Source organism: Hyperoodon ampullatus (assembly GCF_949752795.1).
Source record: "Hyperoodon ampullatus genome assembly, chromosome: 3".
NCBI lineage: Eukaryota > Metazoa > Chordata > Mammalia > Artiodactyla > Ziphiidae > Hyperoodon > Hyperoodon ampullatus.
The window spans coordinates 112618213-112638509 of record NC_136916.1 but is presented as its reverse complement, the minus strand read 5'-3'; the positions used below and the strand labels follow the sequence as shown (position 1 = coordinate 112638509).

General features: G+C 35.2%; 1 protein-coding gene across 1 annotated transcript in view; it reads left to right on the top strand.

Annotated features, from left to right (window-relative positions):
* STRN3 (striatin 3) overlaps positions 1 to 20297 on the top strand; it is a gene marked incomplete at its 3' end in the record, with an annotated part of 117332 nt that overhangs the window by 48702 nt on the left and 48333 nt on the right. The window contains exons 2-3 of the mRNA XM_079699162.1: positions 18510 to 18613; positions 19091 to 19164. Coding sequence (XP_079555288.1) covers positions 18510 to 18613; positions 19091 to 19164 — 178 coding nt within the window. The remainder of the gene's footprint in view (positions 1 to 18509; positions 18614 to 19090; positions 19165 to 20297) is intronic.

Sequence of the window (20297 nt, the reverse complement as noted above, 5' to 3'; positions counted from 1 at the left end):
TTAATTTTTGGTCATTAATATACTGAATTAACATAGACTAGATTTAAAAATTACCAAATCACAAACACAGTTACTTGACCAAAGTAAATTTTTCCTTTATGCATGTGAAAAACTTTACATTTTCTTTAAAGAAATATTACCTACCATAGATGAATTACATACTTTGAGATTTGAGATTCAGGAAGAGATTGTATATATATGGTCACTCCCATATTTTACAGTTGAGTAAACTGAGAAACTGTAATTATGACTTAATTCATTTATTTAGCAACAAATATTTATTGAGTTTTTACATATTCCAGGCAATGTTCTTTTTTTTTTTTTTTTTGTGGTATGCGGGCCTCTCACTGTTGTGGCCCCTCCCGTTGCGGAGCACAGGCTCCCGACGCGCAGGCTCAGCAGCCATGGCTCACGGGCCCAGCCGTTCCACGGTATGTGGTATCCTCCCGGACCGGGGCACGAACCCACGTCCCCTGCATCGGCAGGCGGACTCTCAACCACTGCACCACCAGGGAAGCCCCAGGCAATGTTCTTGATAATAGGAATATATCAGTGAACAAAAGACAAATATTCATACTTTAATAGAGCTTATATTCTAGTAACATTTGTCTAATTGGTGGTAAAACAAAGACAATTGATTTGGTTTAGTAATCCAGTTTTCTTAGTATGAAGTTTGTTTGGGCTGACAAATAGTTTTCATCCTGCTTGCCAATTCATAGTTTTCTTATGCCACCTGGAGCCTAAGTTATGTTAAGAATTCTTTTCTAAGGCAAAGTTATTGATGTCTGGCTTTGGGTTTGGCCAGTCAGAAGAATGTTCATGAGCTGATCAGGCCCCCTGCAACCCTTACCTCTAATGTTGCCTTTAAAAAAAACCTTCCCTGAAAGCCATAAAGGAGTTTGGGTCTTTTGATGACAACATGCCCCTTCTCTTTGCTTGGTGCCCTGCAATAAATGCTGTGCTTTACTTCACCACAGCCCAGTGCCAGTAGATTGGCTTTGCTGTGTGTTGGGTGACTGGACCCAAGTTTGGTTCAGTAACAGTTTTGGAAACCACAAATGGACTGTCATCCAGAGTGGGCATCTTGCCTGTGGCACATCGGCGCCTGGCTGGTGGCAGCTCTCAGATCCTGTCCAGCAGCTTCCTGAACACCTTTGTCTTAAGGGCAGCCTCTTGCTGTCGACCAGGCATCACCGTCCATGGTGCTTCTGTGGTGAAGGAAACAAGGCTCTGGTCCTGATCTGTAAGTCATCTCTGGTAATTGACAGAACCTCCATGTGATGACACCAGGGTATTCTTTCCTACTGGGTTGCCTTAATTGGAAATTTCCTTCTGTGGGGAGGGGGAAGGCATAGGACTTGGTAATCTGGTTTTGAGTGGAATGCCACTTTAATTGGATTTTCCCTTCTGGTTAAGTGAGTATTATTTCATAGTGACCTTTAATCCTATTTGACTGAGTGTTTTTTGAAGCCTCATTGATGTTTTTAGTAAACGTCCCAAAGATCAAATTCTGATTGATGTTCTGATTTCTCACTAACTTTGGGATGCTCCATAGGGCCCCTGAAAGCACCTCAGAGAGATACTAGACTAGTTAGTTAGGATTACTTGATTTGTTAAGTTACATGGGAAAAGTTGTCAAATGAGTGGTGATAAACCTTTGGTTATTATGGGTAAATGTCATTAATGTAAGTGTTCCAGAAATAATGTAAAATTTCTAAAATTTGGATGTGTCTTGGTATAATATTATCAGTCATAATTCTAGTTATTATCTTAAAAAGTTGCAGGTCACAACAATAACCAGGTTTCTTTGTGAATTGCATTGTCATCAGATCTTAAACCATACCTTTTAAAGTCTTTTGTCATTTGTAGAGTTTTACTTTGATGCTTCTGCACAAATGCTTCACCTTCAAGAAGTTTCATAGAAATAACTTTTTGACAAGTATAGGTTTCTGATAAATTTCAAATCATACTGCTGAACTGGGTAAAAAAAAAAGAATTCTAGTGGAAAACCTGATGGCTTCATAAAACCATTAACAAAAGACTAAGATAAAATATTAGTTACAGGGCTTCCCTGGTGGCGCAGTGGTTGAGAGTCCACCTGCCAGTGCAGGGGACACGGGTTTGTGCCCCGGTCTGGGAGGATCCCACATGCCGCGGAGCGGCTAGGCCGGTGAGCCATGACCGTTGAGCCTGCACGTCCGGAGCCTGTGCTCTACAACGGGAGAGGCCACAACAGTGAGAGGCCCACATACCGAAAAAAAAAAAAAAAAAAAAAAATATATATATATATATATATATATATATATATATATATTAGTTACACAGGACTGAGTGAATTGGTTAATATAGTTATATAATTTTTATGGGTTTTTTTTTTGAAATCTTACTGGCTTTTAATTTGTGTTCTCCAGATGTAAGGAAACCTGTCTCCTTCAGCTATAACTTAGAAAAATTTGGTAAATTATACCTTTGTAAGCAGAATTGAAACATTTATCTTTTCTCTATATCTGATTCCTCCAGAAATTGAAAACTCTTAGGTTCCCAGGAGCCTTAACAGGTGAATAAGGAAGAACACCTCCTGGCAGGTGCAGGAATCTCAAGATATTTTGGAGACCTCTGGAAGAGAGGAATTCACTCAGATCTATAGATACCACAGGCAGACTGTGGCAAGCCTTTGGTGTGGCTTTCCTGGCCTTGAGAGGCTTTTAAAGAATTCAATCTGAGATTCCTTATGAAAAGTTCCTGGATGGCCTGTTAGTGCCTCTGTGACCAATTAATCAGACTTATTTTGTGATTAAAGTAGTCTTAATTTGGCTATATTTGGTAGAAATGAAGGCAATTTTAGGGAGAAAAAGATTGTTTCAGTGGATATTCTAGTTTTGTTAATTGAGGTCTGTTTTTACTGCCTTAGACCCACTTCCCAGTTAGCTCTTTGTTAAGTCACATAATTGTAAAGTTTAGTTGAATTATTAAAAGGACACTCTTAACTTTGTTTCTAAAGTTTATCGCAACAAGCTATCTTTGGATGAAAATCAAATACCCCGTGATCTGCAACCAGGAGATTATGCATACTGGGAAAGGCATAGTTTAAAAGACTGTCTCCAATCTAGAGAAAAGGATCCTTATTAATTACTCTTAATTGGCTAATGCACAACGAAACTGAAGGACATTGACTCTTTAATTCATACTTCCCACTTAAGAAATTAGGCTTCTGCAGTGGGCTGGGCTATAGAAAGGACCGTTGACCCCAAGTGACACCCATACCAGGATGAGAAGGAGATGACAGCAGTGGTAAGCAGCTGATCCAGGAATCCAGACCAGGCCTGTAAGACCTATCCTACTAATTCAATTGAATTGATTACCAAATATTTGTCTCCCTAACAACACTGAAAGTTATTGTTTTACTTCACACCATACCGGTGGCCCCAGTGTTAAGGATGAAAAGAAAATTCTCTAGTGAAGTTGTCACAGAGTATAACCACTCATAACATGTATTGCTGCTTGCTTTAAGTCCACTGCTAAAAGCACATGTACAGTGTTTGTGTTACAATTTGGTATAATTGATAAAATGTATGGAGTACAAAATGCTTCTCGATTATCATAGCTCTGAGCTTGTTCACTATGTCTGATTAGTTTTCATCCAATGTGGATAACTAGATAAATACACACACACACACACACACACACACACACACACACACACACACACACACACACACACACACACACACAGAATTAGGCCTAGCACCGAAGGACGTGATGGACCCAGAGGAAGCAACAACCATCCTAGCATCTAGGAACAAATATTTTGATCTATGGAAAGATTTGCAAACAAAAGGGGAAATGATAGAAGAAATTTTCCCACATTGAGGTATGGGGAAATCTTTCTGCCTTATACATCATGATTTAACTTAAAGTAGAATAGCCTGTTTTGTGGCCTGTCAGACATATGTTGTACATCTCCTTTAACCATTAAGGGAGAAAAATGCATTTAGAAATCAAAACTGAGTAACTGTGGTTCAGGCATCCAAGGTGGAACTTGGTGGCCATTGTGGACATGATTTTAGACACATTTCTGTTTAGCTGGGAATTTGCATTTTCTGAACTGTGTTGGACTCACGGATGGCACCAGCTGTTCTCAAAGCAGTGTCTGCTGGCACCTGCCAGCTGCAACCTTATAGTCTCAAGATCTCTTGTAATTATTAAATTTTTTCTTTTATAATAGTAACAAATGAGACAGCTCAAGCCCTAGCTTCCTAGCAGGAGGTGCTAGGTTCTTTAGCCAGAGTATTACATGACAATAGAATTGTTAGATTCTATTAGATTTAGATTTTTAGTAGGAAAAAGAGATGTATGTGTAGTGGCCAGTAGCTCCTGTTATGTATATGTTAATACCACATCAGAAGTTAAACCTACTTAGATAAAATTAGGCAGCTGTAAGTGTCCATCATCGGATGAATGGATAAAGAAGATGTGGCACATATATACAATGGAATATTACTCAGCCATAAAAAGAAACGAAATTGAGCTATTTGTAATGAGGTGGATGGACCTAGAGTCTGTCATACAGAGTGAAGTAAGTCAGAAAGAGAAAGACAAATACTGTATGCTGACACATATATATGGAATTTAAGAAAAAAATGTCATGAAGAACATAGGGGTAAGACAGGAATAAAGACACGGACCTACTGGAGAATGGACTTGAGAATATGGGGAGGGGGAAGGGTAAGCTGTGACAAAGTGAAAGAGAGGCATGGACATATATACACTACCAAACGTAAGGTAGATAGCTAGTGGGAAGCAGCCACATAGCACAGGGAGATCAGCTCGGTGCTTTGTGACCACCTAGAGGGGTGGGATAGGGAGGGTGGGTGGGAGACGCAAGAGGGAGGGGATATGGGAACATATGTATATGTATAACTGATTAATTTTGTTATAAAGCAGAAACTAACACACCATTGTTAAGCAATTATACTCCAATAAAGATGTAAAAAAAAAAAAAAAAATTAGGCAGCTGGCTACCTGGCAACAACAAGTCTCCCCAGAAGTGCCAGGTCCAGACTGATTTTCAGGCTTAGTCTTCTGAATTCCTCAGGGAATGAGATCTATTTTCCAAGATTTATTTAAAGTTTGGGTTTTCACTCTTTGTCTTAATTCTAATTGGGTCTGTTACACCACAATGATGGATCAAGAGACTGAGATCTTAATCATGCAAGATTCAGATCCAAGGCTTGGAACTCGGGAATATCTCTAACTCATGGTCCATTCCCCAAATTGAAGCAGGACTATGCCCCCATTTCATCAGGAAGTAGCCAGAGCGGTTGTTGCCCCATTCCCTTAAAGATTGGAGGAAAGTTAAAACGGGAGTAGGGAATTGAAACTGAGTCCCCCTGCCAAAATTTATGATTAACGTTTGTATCCAAAATGTTATTTCCTTTCTTGTCCTGCCCTTGTTTCCCTCAGGATTGAGGAGAATCGAAGGGGGGGGGGGGGTTGAAACTGAGCAGTACCCTTCAGGGCCTTCCTAGATTCAAAAGCACCTCTGTGTCCCTTGTTCCTTGTTTATAGAAAAAAAAAGGCCTTGGTCTCCTAGCCTTACCCAAGTTCTAAAGAGCAGACTCAAGTAGTTAATGACTGACTAGTATATGACTCTGTTATTAGAGTCACAGGCCTCCTAGTTCCTCCTGAAGGGATATAGATAACAATCTGATGCATATCTTTGAGTTGTTCTGCATCCATTGGTGGAGAGGGGTGATTATATGCTGGACTCAAGCTGTAGACCCCAGATTAGTTGGAACCAGAAGGTTGGTGATTGAGATTCCTGAAACATCACCCTGCTACCTTACCACCAACCAATTAGGAGAGTGTCTACAAGCTTGTCAAGCACCCTGCAACACTCATCTCTTATGTTGCCTTTAAAAGCCCTTCCCTGAAAGCCACTGGGGAGTTCAGGTCTTTGGAGCATGAGCTTGCCTGCTCTCCTTGTTTGGTGCCCTGCAGTAAACTCTGTACTTTTCTTCACCACACCCATTGTCAGTAAATTGGCTTTGCTGTGTGTTGGGCAAGTGGACCCAAGTTTGTTTTGGTAACAGCTATTTATAGTCTTTATCCCACATACTGAACACTCACATACTTTGTTGTATTTGTTTGATTTTGTTATTGCTGCAAGTTGCATTGGATAAGGCGTTAAGTAATTTGTGGTACATACATTTTAGTAATAATTTCCGGAACACACCTGGCCTAAAGGGTTTTAGTGAAGGAATGTGGACCCCTACTAATGAAAATCATACTACACAACTAAATCTGTCTTTTTCTCACTTTAGCAATCTCAAGATTTGTAATTTTAAATAACTTACCTGATCTGTATTGCCTTAATTGATTACTAAAAGTACTTTAAGAGGAAGAATAATAAATTAAGCTGTTCTTAAAAATTGCTTGTAAAATTATTATTTGTAATTACATATTTTCATTATAAAATTAGAAATATCTCTTGGTTTAAAAAAATGGTTTCAAGAAACATACCAGTCTTGAGAACAAAAGTTTGCTCTCCAATAATAACAAGAAAAAATGTTTTTTTCCTCTAATTGTAGTCATGTGAAAGCCATTTTGCTATTTTATGATAGAACCGTAATCTTTCATTTAAGTCAACATTCTTTTGTTACTGGCTTCCCCAAAGAATCAATCTTGTCATCAGAAAACAATGAAGCAAATAGTAAAAGGTGAAAGTCACTTATATAGAAGCTTTTCCCACTTAGTTTTTTAAAAGTTTATACCCAGCCATATTCTTAAAAGAATTTCATTCTCTTTTCTAAGATACATAAATAGCAATAAAATACGTTAGAGGAGTAGAGTCCATTTATTCTTTTGGTTTCCTAGCCTGGTACAAAATAGAATGATTGAGGAAAGAGGGAAGCTTGTTGCCAGTACCTCAGTATTATAGAAAACAAGCTTGACCAACCATTGGACTGCCAGGGAATTCCCTAAACGTGTTTTTAGAAAGTCCATTAAAATCGTTTATAGTTTTATACCTTGATCCTTCAATAAATAAAGAAATAAATTCTTCTATTTATAGAAAATGGGCTTATACCTGGAGCTTTATGCTTTCAAATGCCAGATAAATGAGAACTTACTGAAATACAGGTTTTATAGTTAAAAATTGAAAATCTTTTATGCTTTAAGCCAACTACTGCCATCTAAAATTACATTGAGGGCTTCCCTGGTGGCGCAGCGGTTGAGAGTCCGCCTGCCGATGCAGGGGACCACGGGTTCGTGCCCCGGTCTGGGAGGATCCCACATGCCGCGGAGCTGCTGGGCCCGTGAGCCATGGCCGTTGAGCCTGCGTGTCCGGAGCCTGTGCTCCGCAACGGGAGAGGCCACAACAGTGAGAGGCCCACATACCGCAAAAAAATAATAATAATAAAATAAAATAAAATTACATTGAGATTTTAGAGGATGGTTGCAGTATTTCTATTAAATTTTGTTTTAGACTCTATTATAAAGAGCAGAAATAAAAATAAAATAAAGGTTTCATTTGCCTCTGGAAATCTTAGTATTTTTTGTTTCTCTTTTCCCTGTAATTGTTAGCAGTATATAAAATTGGAAAATGTTATTTTTATGAAAAATGTTACAGGCTATTGCAAGCATGCTTTTTTGTTTATTCTTCTTGAAAAGCCGTGTACTTTTTTATTTAAATAAATTTATTTATTTATTTATGGCTGCATTGGGTCTTCGTTGCTGCACGGGGGCTCTCTCTAGTTGTGGCGAGCGGAGGCTACTCTTCATTGTGGTGCAGGCTTTGAAACCTCTATATGTTATGAATTTTTCTTGTATTTTACATTTTAAATAAAATTCCATGGGTCAGCTGACTCTATATTTATACCTTAAATTATTTACAGCTGAACCTTGCTTAGCCCAAAATATTTAAGTGCTTAGAATAGACTCACCTGTATTATTTGAGTTTATCCGTAAGGGGAGAGGTTCCTAACATTTGTTGAGAGCCTACTATTTTAAATAGTAATAATATGAATTTATTAGTAGTTGCTATAACCTGATTTTGTCTTTAATTTGCTTCCAAATGTGAAGTATTTAACACTGTCTTTTTAAATTCCTTGCATATTAGTTTGCTCCTTAATGATGTTGTAGTTTCTGAATATATCTGTTTTTAAAATAAGCTGTGAAGACTTTTAAAATAATTAATAAAAATCACCTATATCCAGTGTTTGCATTCAGTTTACATTTTGTTTAAAGTAAGAAGCATCTTACAATAAAACATATTTTTAAGTAATTTATTTGTTTTAAGCAAAATGTTCTTATTTAGAAATATTGGAAACTACAGTAATTGTGAAATACTTTAGGTTGATAGTATTAGCTGAATCAATGTTGGATGTTTTGCACTGGTGACCTCTAGTGGTCTTGCAGTTAAAAAAGTTGTTCTGTGAAGTGTCAAGTAATTTTTTTAGATTTTCATGTGATAATCACCTACTGATTGTTGAATAACTCAGATGATAAAATATAGCCCTAATGGGTACCTTTATCTATATTCAGAGGAAGAAAAGTTGTCTTAACAATAAAGTTTTGTTACTCTGAATTAACTGAGATTGGATATGGAAACAAATTTATAAAAAAGCTCATTTCTGCCTTACACTGTGTATGTAGTAATGAATTTCAAGTTAATTATCTACTCAGTTTTATACTTTTGAAGTCAAATAATTAAAAACATTAAATTAGTTGATTCTGGCAAATAAAAAATGAAAATTTATGGTTCTTTAAAAAGTTTATCCTTTATTTTTTTTTTTTTTTTTTTTTTTTTTTTTTTTGTGGTACGCGGGCCTCTCACTGCCGTGGCCTCTCCCGTTGCGGAGCACAGGCTCCGGACGCGCAGGCTCAGCAGCCATGGCTCACGGGCCCAGCCGCTCCGCGGCATATGGGATCCTCCCAGACCGGGGCACGAACCCGTATCCCCTGCATCGGCAGGCGGACTCCCAACCACTGCGCCACCAGGGAGGCCCAAGTTTATCCTTTATTGACGTTACTACATATTCCATTCTTGAACCTTTTTCTTTTCTTAACTAAAGGACCTAGGTCTTTGACATTATCTTCATGATAAAAATATACTTCTTAAATCTAACTCTTAAGAGTGAGATTAATTTTTTAAATTTTTAAAAATTGTGAAATATAACTTACAGAAGTGTGTAAAATATAATTGCACAGATTAGCAATTTATTATAAAGAGGACAACCATGATATCACTCTTGGAGAGGTCAAAAAATAGAGTACTGCCAGTACCCTAGAAGCCTTAAAACTTGCCCCTTCCAAATCACCACTGCCTCCTTCCCTCATAGGGGTAACCACTATCCTGACTTTTTGTGTAATCATATCCTTGCTTTTTTTTTTAGTATGTTACTATCTAAGTGTTCATTGCTTAAATGTATTAGTTTAGTTTTGCCTGATAGTGAAGTTTATATATATCAGTGGATCGTATAGGATGTTGTCTCTTGTGTCTTGCTCTTTTCCTCAGTGTTATATTGGTTCATCTTTGTTGTTCGGAACCTTTGTTTGTTCATTTACTTTACTTGGTAGTATTTCATTGTACTAACATACGACAATTTATCTGTTTTCTGATCTGATGGTTATTTAGATTGTTTGCAGTTTTTGGCTGTTATAAAAAATGGTTGTGGGAATATTTTACATGTCTTCTAGTAGGCACATACATACATTCATTTCTGTGGGGTATGTAGCTAGGAATATATGGTTTTAATGTATTTATATCTTCAACCTTAATAGATAATATAAAACTTTCCAAAGCGGCTGTACCATTTTATGGTCCCATAAGTCATTTATGAGAGTTTCTGTTGATTCACATCTTCCTCAACAAATAGTATTGTCAGATTAAAAAATTTTTAGCCAACCTGGTGTTGTGTTTATTGTATTTTTAATTTGTATTTCTCTGAATACTAATGAGGTTGAGAACTATTTCATATCTTGATTGGCCATTTTGGTATCTTGTGACCTGGTATTGTCAGTCTTTTTACAATATTTCTATCAGGCTTTTTTTTTTTTTTTAAGTTGTATACCTTTTGGGGGAGCAGACAGGAATTATATATATGAGCCCATTCTCAGGAATTATGTATATGAGCCCATTCTCAGGTATATGTTTTGCAAATTTCTTCTATCTGTTTTGCCTTTTCAAAGAAAGACTTTTAAAAAATACTTTTTAAAATTTGTGCTAAAAACATAATATTTATCATCTTACCTGTTTTTAAGTGTACAGTTTAGTCAAGTGTATTCACACTGTTGTGAAACAGATCTCCAGAATTTTTTCATCTTGCAAATCTGAAACATTAAACCCATTAAACAACAAATTCTCTTTCCTCCTTGCTCCCCACCTTGTAACTAGCATTCTACTTTTTTTTTTTCCCTGCCACGTAGCTTGCGGGATCTTACTTTCACGACCAGGGATCCAACCAGCACTCTTGGCAGTGAAAGCACAGGGTCCTAACCACTGGACCGCCAGGGAATTCCCCTCTACACTCTGTTTCTTTCAACTTGACTACTTTAGATACCTCATAAAAGTGAAATTATGTAGTCTTTTTGTGACTTCCTCATTTGACATAGCATGTCCTGAAGGTTCATTCATGTAGCATGTGACAGGTTTTCCTACCTTTTTAAGGCTGAATAATATTTCTTTGTATATACCACATTTTGTTTATCCGTTCATCAGTTGATGGACAGTGGTGTTGCTTTCACCTCTTGGCTGTAGTGAATAGGCTGGCTGTGAATTATGGGTGTGCAATATCTTTTTGAGACCATGCTCTCAATTTTTTTGGATATATACCTAGACGTGGAATTGCTAGATTATATGTTAGTTCCATTTTTAATTTTTTGAGCAACCTCCATACTGTTTTACATTATGGTTGCATCATATTATAATTTTACCAACTGTGCACAAGAGTCCCAATTTCTCCACATCCTCACCAATGCTTGTTAACGAACACTTTATTTTGAACAATTTTAGATTCACAGAAAAATTGAGCAGATAGGACAGAGCTCCCATATGTGGTATAGCACTGCTGCCTGCCTCCCCTCCAGTTTCCCTTTGTTATTAACATCTTGCAATAGTGTGGTACATTTGCTACAATTAACCAGTTCTGATACATTATTATTATTCATGTTTGTCCATAGATTAAAGTACATTCTGTGTTGTACTGGTTTATGGGTGTTGACAGTTGCATAATGTCCTGGATCTACCATTATAGTACCACGTAGAACAGTTTCACCATTCCTAAAAGTTTCCTGTGCTTCACCTGTTCATCTTTCTCCTTACCCTCAAATGCTTGGCAGCTACTGCTCTTTTTGCTGTCTCTCTAGTTTTGCCTTTTGTGGAATGTCATATAGTTGGAATTATACAGTGTGTTGGCTTTTAGACTGGCTTCTTTCACTTAGGAATATGCATTTAAGGTTCCTCCATGTCTTTTCTTGGCTTGATAGCTCATTTCTCTTTACTGATGAATAATATTCCCTGTATGGATGTACCAGAGCGTTTATCCATTCACCCATTGAAGGGTATCTTGGTTGATTCCAAGTTTTGGCAATTATGAATAAAGTAGCTACAGACATTCATGTTCATATTTTTGTGTAGACACAGGTTTTCAGCTAATTTAGATAGATACCAAGGAGCATGTGTTTTCAGTTTCAATTTTCAAATTCCAATTATTCATTGCTAGTATATATAGGAAGGCAGTTAATTTTTGTCTTACCTTTGTATCCTCTAACCTTCCTATAATTGCTTATTGGATCCAGGAGTTTTTTGTTAATTCTTTAGAATTTTCTTCGTAGACAGTCGTGTCATCTGCACAGTCTTATTTTTTCCTTCTCAATATGTGTACTTTAAAATTTTCTTTTTTAAAAACATGGAATACTTCATGAATTTGCATCTCCTCCTTGCTCAGGGGCCACGCTAATCTTCTTTTTATGGTTCCGATTAAAATGTTCTTTTCTTGTCTACTGCATTGGCTAGGACTTTGAGTATGACGTTGAATAAGAGTGGTGAAAGGGGATAGCCTTGCCTTGTTCCCTGTCTTAGGAGGCAAAGCATCTAGTTTCTCACCATTAAATTGGATATTGAGCTGTAGGTTTTTGATAGATGATCTTATCAACTGCAGAAGTTCCCCTCTATTCCTAGCTTGCTGAGAGTTTTTGTCATGAATCAGTGTTTGATTTTATTGGATGCTTTTTCTGCATCTATTAATATGGTCATATGGTTTTTCTTCTTTAACCTGTTTAGCCAGTAAATGATAGATTACATAAATAGATTTTCAAATGTTAAACCAGCCTTACATACCTGAAATAAATCCCACTTGTTACGTAATTCTTTGTATATATTGTTGGATTCAATTTGCTAATATTTTGTTGAGAGTTTTTGCATCTGTGTTCATGTTCATGAGAGATAATTGATCAGTAGTTTTCCTTTCTTGTGACATCTGTCTTGTTTTGATAGTAGGGTAATGCTGGCTTTATTGAATGAGTTAGCAAGTGTACCCTCTGCTTCTGTTGCTTAGAATAATTATAGAGAATTGGTATCATTTTTTCCCTAAATGTTTGGTGGAATTCACCATTGAACCCATCTGGGCCTCGTTCCTTCTGATATAGAAAGTTATTAACTATTGGTTTAATTTCTTTAATATCAATAGATACAGTCCTATTCACATGATCTCTTTCACCTGTGTGATTTTGGTAGATTGTCTTTCAAGAAATTGTTCCATTTCACGTAAATTATCAAGTTTGTGGGCATAGAGTTCATAATATTCCTTTATTATCTGTTCAGTGTCCTTGGGATCAGTAGTGATGATCCTTCTTTCATTTCTGGTATTAATTTGTTTTTTCTCTCTTTTCTTGGTTAGCTTGGCTAAGAAGTTAATCAGTTTTATCGGTCTTTTCAAAGAATCTTGTTTCATTGATTATTGGTATATTTTCAGCTTTATTGGTTTCTGCTCTAATTTTATTATTCTGCTTGCTGTAGGTTTATAATGCTATTCTTTCTCTATTTGCCTAAGATGGAAGCTAAATTGTTGATTTTGGATCTTTTCTAATATATACATTGACTGGTGTAAATTTCCCCAGAAGCACTACTTTTCCTACATTCCACAAATTTTGATGTTTTATTTTTGTTTTCATTTAGTTAAAAATACTTACAAATTGCTCCTGATGCTTTGATGATTCATGTATTAATTAACAGTGTGTTGTTTAATATCCATGAATTTTGAGATTTTGCAACTTTCTTTTATTGATTAGTAGTTTATTTCCATTGTGGTCCAAGAGCACACATACAAATGGAATAATATAAAATTACAAAAGGCAGAAAAAGAGGGGATGATAAAGAAACAAAGAACAAGTGCAGCAAATAGAAAACAGTTACAAACATGGTAGATATTAATCCTGCTATATTAATAATCACTTTAAATGTGAATTTAAAGCCAATTTTAAAAGCTGTCAGAGTGGAGATCGTGTCTGTATGATTTCTAATTCTTTATATTTGCTGAAAGTGTGTTTTCTGGTCCATAATGTGGCCTGTCTTGGTGAATGTTCCATGTGACCTTGAGAAGAGTGTGTATTTCTATTTCTCTGAGAAATGTCACTGGGGGGAATTCCCTGGTGGTGCAGTGGTTAGGACTCCATGCTTCCACTGCCAGGGGCACAATGTGGCCAAAAAAAAAAAAAAGAAAGAAGCCCCTCTGTCTTTAATTTCATTCAGCAATATTTTCTGGTTTTCATTGTACCAGTCTTTCACCTCCTTATTTAAATACTATGTTAACTAAGTATTTTATTCTTTTTGATGCTTTTGTAAATGGAATTATTTTCATAATTTCCTTTCATGATTGTTCACTGATAGTGTATGGAAATGCTATTGATTTTTGTGTGTTGACTGTGTCCTGGTATTTTGCTGAATTTGTAGTTGTAACAGACTTTTATGGAATTGTTTGGGTTTACTACATATAATGTCATATCATCTGTGAACAGAGATAATTTTACTTCTTCCTTTCTAACTTAGATTCCTTTCATTTTTCTTGCCTCATTGCTCTGCCTATGACTTCTAGTACTATGCTGAACATGAGTGTTAGAAGCAGGCGTCCTTGTTCTGATTTTTGAGAGAAGGCTTTCAGTCTTTAACCGTTGAGTACGACGTTTGTTGTTTTTTCTCATAAATGGCTTTTATTATGTCATGAGAGTTTCCTTTTATTCTTAGTTTGTTGAGGTTTTTTTAATCAAGAAAAGGGTGTTCAGTTTTGTCAAATTCTTTTTCTGCATCAGTTGAAATGGTCATGTGTTTTTTATTCTGTTAATGTCGTATATTATATTAATTGGTTTTCTTATGTTGAGCCATCCTTGCATTGCAGGAATAAATCTCACTTGTTCATGATTTGTAATCTTTGTAATATGCTACTGAATTTGATTTACTAGTATTCTGTTGAGAGTTTTTGCATCAGTGTTTATAAGAGATACTGGTTTTCTTGCAGTATCTTTATCTAGCTTTGGCTCTTGGCACAGTGCTGGACTCATTGAATTAAGGAATGTCCCTCTTAAATTTTTGGAAATGTTTTAGAAAGATTGGTGTTAATTCTTTAAATATTTGGTAGAATTCACTAATAAAGCAATCAGTCTAAAGGTTTTCTTTGTTGGGAGATTCTTGATTACTAATTCAATCTCTTTACTAGTTATAGACCTTTTCATATTTTCTGGTTTTTTCATTATTCAGTCTTGGTGGATTTTGTGTTTCTAGGTTATCCAATTTGTGGGTGTACAATTGTTTGTATACTCTTATAATCCTTTTTATTTCTGTAGAATTGGTTGCAACATCCCCACTTCCATTTCTGAGTTTAGTTGTGCCTTCTTTTTTTTTTTTTCCTCAGTCAATCCAGGTAACGGTTTGTCAATTTTGTTGATCTTTTTAAAGAACCAAGTTTTGATTTTGTTTATTTTTTTTTTATTGTTTTTCTCTGCTCTGTTTTATTTCTATGCTTTAATCTTTATTATTTCTTTCCTTCTGCTAGCTTTGAGTTTAGTTTGTTCTTTTTCTGAAATTCCTTAAGTTGTAAAGTTAGGTTGTTGATTTGAGTTCTTTCTTGCTTTTTAATGTAAGCCTTTATAGCTATAAATTATTCATTTAGCACTGCTTTTGCTGCGTCCCATAAGTTTTGGTAAGCTGTGTTTTCATTTTCATTCCTAAGTATTTTTAAATTTTCCTTATGATTTTTTTCTTTTATTCGTTGTTTAAGAGGGTGTTGTTTAATATCCACAAATTTGTGGCTTTTTCAAGTTTTTTTGTTACTGATTTCTAACTTCATCCATTGTGATCACAGGAGATTTTTTTAAATGATATTTATGTTTTAAAATTGATTAGAGTTGATTTGTGTCCTAACATGTGGTCTGTCTTTGAGAATATCTCTTGTGTATTTGAGAAGAATGTGTATTCTGTTGTTGTTGGGTAGAGTGTTCCATATATGTCATTTAGATCTAGCTGGTTTATTGAGTTGTTCAAGTCCTCTGTTTCCTTATTTTCAGTCTGGTTCTTCTATGTGTTATTGAGAGTGGGATATTGAAGTCTCCAGCTATTATTGAACTATTTCTCCCTTTAATTCTGTCAATTTTTGTGTCATATATTTTGATGGTCTCATTAGGTATGTAAATATTTGTAATTGTTTTTTGTTTTTTGCTGTATTAAACCTTTTATTAGTATATAATGTCCTTTGTCTCTTATGACCTTTTTTTCATATAAAGTCTATTTTGTCTAATATTAATGTAGAAGGTTTGCAAACCTTAATAGTATATACTAGGCTTTGCAGGTCACATTGGGTCTGTGTTGCCTATTCTAATTTTGTTTATTGTTTTTTTTTAAACCATTTTTTACTCTGTGGCTGTCCAAAAACAGGTAGGTTGCCAATTCCTACTTTATCTTGAACAGAAGCTTTTTAATTATAGTGAATTTATCCATCCTTTTCTTTATTGTTAGTGTCTTTGTAAATATGGTTTTTGCGGTTACTTTTTAAAGTGTTTATTTGCAAAGATGATGCTGTTCATGGTGCATTATGACCTGTAAAAGCAGTCGAAAAGTCCACTGTCCATGATCCTTTACTAAATGCCAAATCTGTTATTTAATTGGTCCTTATTATCACTATCAGACATAATCTTTACCTTTTTAGTCTGTACAGGTCATAAGGTCAGTTCCAGTAGTCTTGACTTTTCTGTTGTTATCTGCTTTTTACTCTCCTCTCCAGTATTTTATGTTAGACTATGTCCTTTTAAGGTTTCATTTTAATGAATTCTTACCATTTCCTTGTCTTGTGTCTTTGTGAGTTATCTCCCTTCAGCTCCTGTTCAGAAGTTGCTTTGGGGTTCTTGCTATTTTACAGGATTTGTGCTTCTTTGTTTAATTTACTGGATTCTCTAGGTATGGATGATTTTTAATACCAAAATGCCAAAGAAGTGGAAATGAATTCTCACAACAGTATAAGATTCTAATAGGAAGGATTGTAGTCTTTTTTTTTTTAATTCCTTAGAGGACAGTATGACTTGCACTTAGTTTGCAGTGTCTTTCTCTTTTTTTTTATTTTTCTCTATTGTTTTTTCTTTATTTTATTTTACATCTTTATTGGAGTGCAGTGTCTTTCTCAACCAGAAAATTACCAGTTACTACTACTACTACTACTTTTTTTTAAAATTATTTATTTATTTATTTGGCTGTGCTGGGTCTAAGTTGTGGCATGTGGGATCTTCGTTGTTGCGTACAAGATCTTGCTGTGGCGTGCAAGATCTTTTTAGTTGTAGCACGCGGATCTTTTCAGTTGCGGCATGTGGGATCTTTTTTCCTCTTTTTTTTTTTTTTTTTTTAGTTGTGGCATGCATGTGGGATCTAGTTCCCTGACCAGGGATGGAACCTGGGGCCCCTGCATTGGGTGCGCAGAGTCTTAACCACTGGACCACCAGGGAAGTCCACTACTTCTTTTTTTCTTTTGCGGTACGCGGGCCTCTCACTGTCGTGGCCTCTCCCCATTGCGGAGCACAGGCTCCGGACGCGCAGGCTCAGCAGCCATGGCTCACGGGCCCAGCCGCTCCACGGCATATGGGATCCTCCCGGACCGGGTCACAAACCCGTGTCTCCTGCATCGGCAGGCGGACTCTCAACCACTGCACCACCAGGGAGGCCCGAAGTCCACTACTTCTTAACAAGCAAAATAAAATGAGCTTCTTTCATTTTTTTCTGTTGCTAATTGTAAAATACTTATGAGATCTGGAAATTAGAGTCACATAAGGGTTCTACAGTATGTGATTCATGTTTGTTTGTTTTTTAAGCCAATACAGGAGAAAACCCTCAATCAGAATTTCTTGAAGCTGTGTAATGAAACTGATATATTCTACCTTTGCTCCATAGCTTAAGAGAGTCAGAAGTGCTACTTTTCTCTTTAGGATCTAGACTATTATTAGGTTCTGAATCTTTACCATTTCTCCTAGATCTTTATTTTTGTTTTGAAATTTGTATGTAGACTAAGTGTTATATAGCTGTGTATAATTTCTCAGGTCTTACGGAGTTGTGAATGATTTCATTTAATTTTTCTGAACTTAATGTGTTAAATTATTCAGATGAATTCATTTGTTCTGATTCCATGTTCACTGAAATTTAAAAAAAAAAATTTTAATTAACCATAATTTAGCTTACAGAGTAGCTTACTTTCTCTTAATGGGCAAATACACCTATTGGTCATCTCGGCAAGAGCATGAAAGTTAATTTTATTGTAAATGTGTTCATAACAGCAAATATCCCCATGTAGATGCCAGCCTCCTTAAACATTACTCTTTAGTATGGGGTGTATAAAGGAGGCTGACATGCTGGGAAGGTCCAGAAAAAGATGGAGAATTGTCTCTCTGAGAAAATAAGGCAATTAAAAGGAAGAAACTTTCTCTCACTGTAGAAAATGACAACAGAAAGTAATGAGGTCATTGAACATAAAGTGGCTTAACTTAAACTGTTTGCAATACTCTGGATAATTGTTTCAAGAGATAAAACAATTTGGAGTGTGGTGGATAGAATGGAAAAGATTATAAATTTTTAAGTACTTCATGAAAGAAATGCTTTTGAGGGAATATTACTGTTTTTTATACAAGCAATATCTAATTTGAGGAAAAATATTTATCTACTTGTGAATATATTTTTTAGTTCTTTGTGACTTGTTAGGAATTAGGTGCAATTTTTACATATAAAATTTCCTTTCAAAAGTATGTAAAACTTAATATTAGAGACCAAAAGGATTATAAGCAAATAGCTAATTTATAGTTATCTTTATTTTAAAGTGATTGTATTATCTAACAGAGAAAGTTTGATAAACTGCTTCTATGAATTTTAAATCTTGCTGTCATGAATAAAAGTGCAGAATTTTATATTTATTGTTTTCCTTTTTTCAATTTCCTATGTATAGTTAAGAAAAAAATGAAAATAAATGAACTTTTTGTATTTTTAGGCCCGCATAGCATTTTTGCAAGGAGAAAGAAAAGGTCAAGAAAACTTGAAGAAGGATTTAGTAAGAAGAATAAAGATGTTAGAATATGCATTAAAACAAGAAAGGTATGTGTCCCTCATTTTCTTATATGAATAAAATAAAGTAGAACAATATTATTCTCTTTATGTATTATTATATACAGTGTATTTAAAGCCTTTTGAAAGATACAAAGGTTTGCCCAAAATACAGGATGATATTTTGATTTGATTCTTATATGGGAAAAGAAAAAAAGATTAAAATCTTTAAATTGAAATAATATCTTTTATTATACAGTCCAAGTTTTTTCTTTTTTACAGATTAGGAAAAATTTATCTTTACTTGGGTGTATATTTTAGTTGGGTAATTTATCCTATTTTTTTTTCTTTTACATCCAGTATTTTTTTTTCCTCCAACTTCTTTTGCAAGTAAAGTTTAAAGAAACAGACATTCATATTATGCTTTATTTGTCATTGGAGAAATATATACCAGCAGTTAGTTACTTACCTATGTAGAAAAGGAAAAAAAATTGTTTTTCTTTCAACAATTTATTGTTAAATTTTCAGGGCAAAATATCACAAATTAAAATACGGCACAGAACTGAACCAAGGTGATTTGAAAATGCCAACCTTTGAATCAGGTAAACTTGATTCTTCTGTTAATCTCCCTGCCCCCCCGCCCACACACACACCCCATGCAAGAAAAACTGGTTTAAGCTCATTTTTATGTAACAAACATGTTCTCTTTACCCCCATTTTGCTTTGATAGCATCAGTTAGTTAGATGGTTGCCTATTGTAATACTGTCTAGAATTTGGGGGAAAATAATAAATGAATAAAAGTAAGTGTCAATAGTTTCATCTACATAATCCTGAGGTTGTCTTATTTTTCTTGTTTTGAAACCTATGTAAAACTGGGTGTATTTTTGGTCGTAATTAGAAGTGGAAGGTAATGAGTAACTCTTTGTACCACCTGTAGGCAATTCTTATCCAAGTCTATATAAGCTTAATTTTGTATTATTAAAAAGTAATTTTTTTTCTAGAGAAGCTGTGATTAACTCAGTTTAGTCCTAAAGAAATTACAGATTGGAATTTGGAAACTACAGAGGCAGCCAGATAAGGATAAGAGAAGGAAAATTATCTCCAGTTGGCCTTGCTCTTTACTAAAATCGTGAGTGTGAGAGTAGTATCTGATGAACAATTATGCAGGAAGAGAGGGCTGGATGTAGGAAAAGGCTATAACAGTTTAGTGTTAATTTTAGGGTTCCATATGATTACAATTTGAGTAATCTAAAAGTTTAATAAGGAAAAATATTTTGATTTATATTATATAATTTTTGGGAATATTACTGCAATTTTCTATTTCTGAGGTATGTGTAGAACCCATTTATATACACAGTTTGATGGTGCAGGCAAATTGAATTCTATACTGTTCTCGGCTGCTGGTTACTAAGATAAGGAAAAAAATGTGTCTTTATTTTGATATACTATTTTTCTTCTCCTTGTATAGTTGTTTCCATTCCTAATAAAGTCAAAGCGTACGTGGTAGGGAAAATAAAACAAATAGCGATTTTTTTTAAGTTAAATGTTACAGTAAATTTTTAAAATTTAGCTAATTGGTTTTGGTTTAATATCAAGTACTTAAAACTTGGCAGAAACACCCTGTATGTACAACCTGCAGTTGATTTATTCTTAGGTCTTCTCCACTTACCAATTTTAGCACCACAACCATATCTTCCTAGTTGTCATATATAAAATTAAGAGACCAAGATAGGA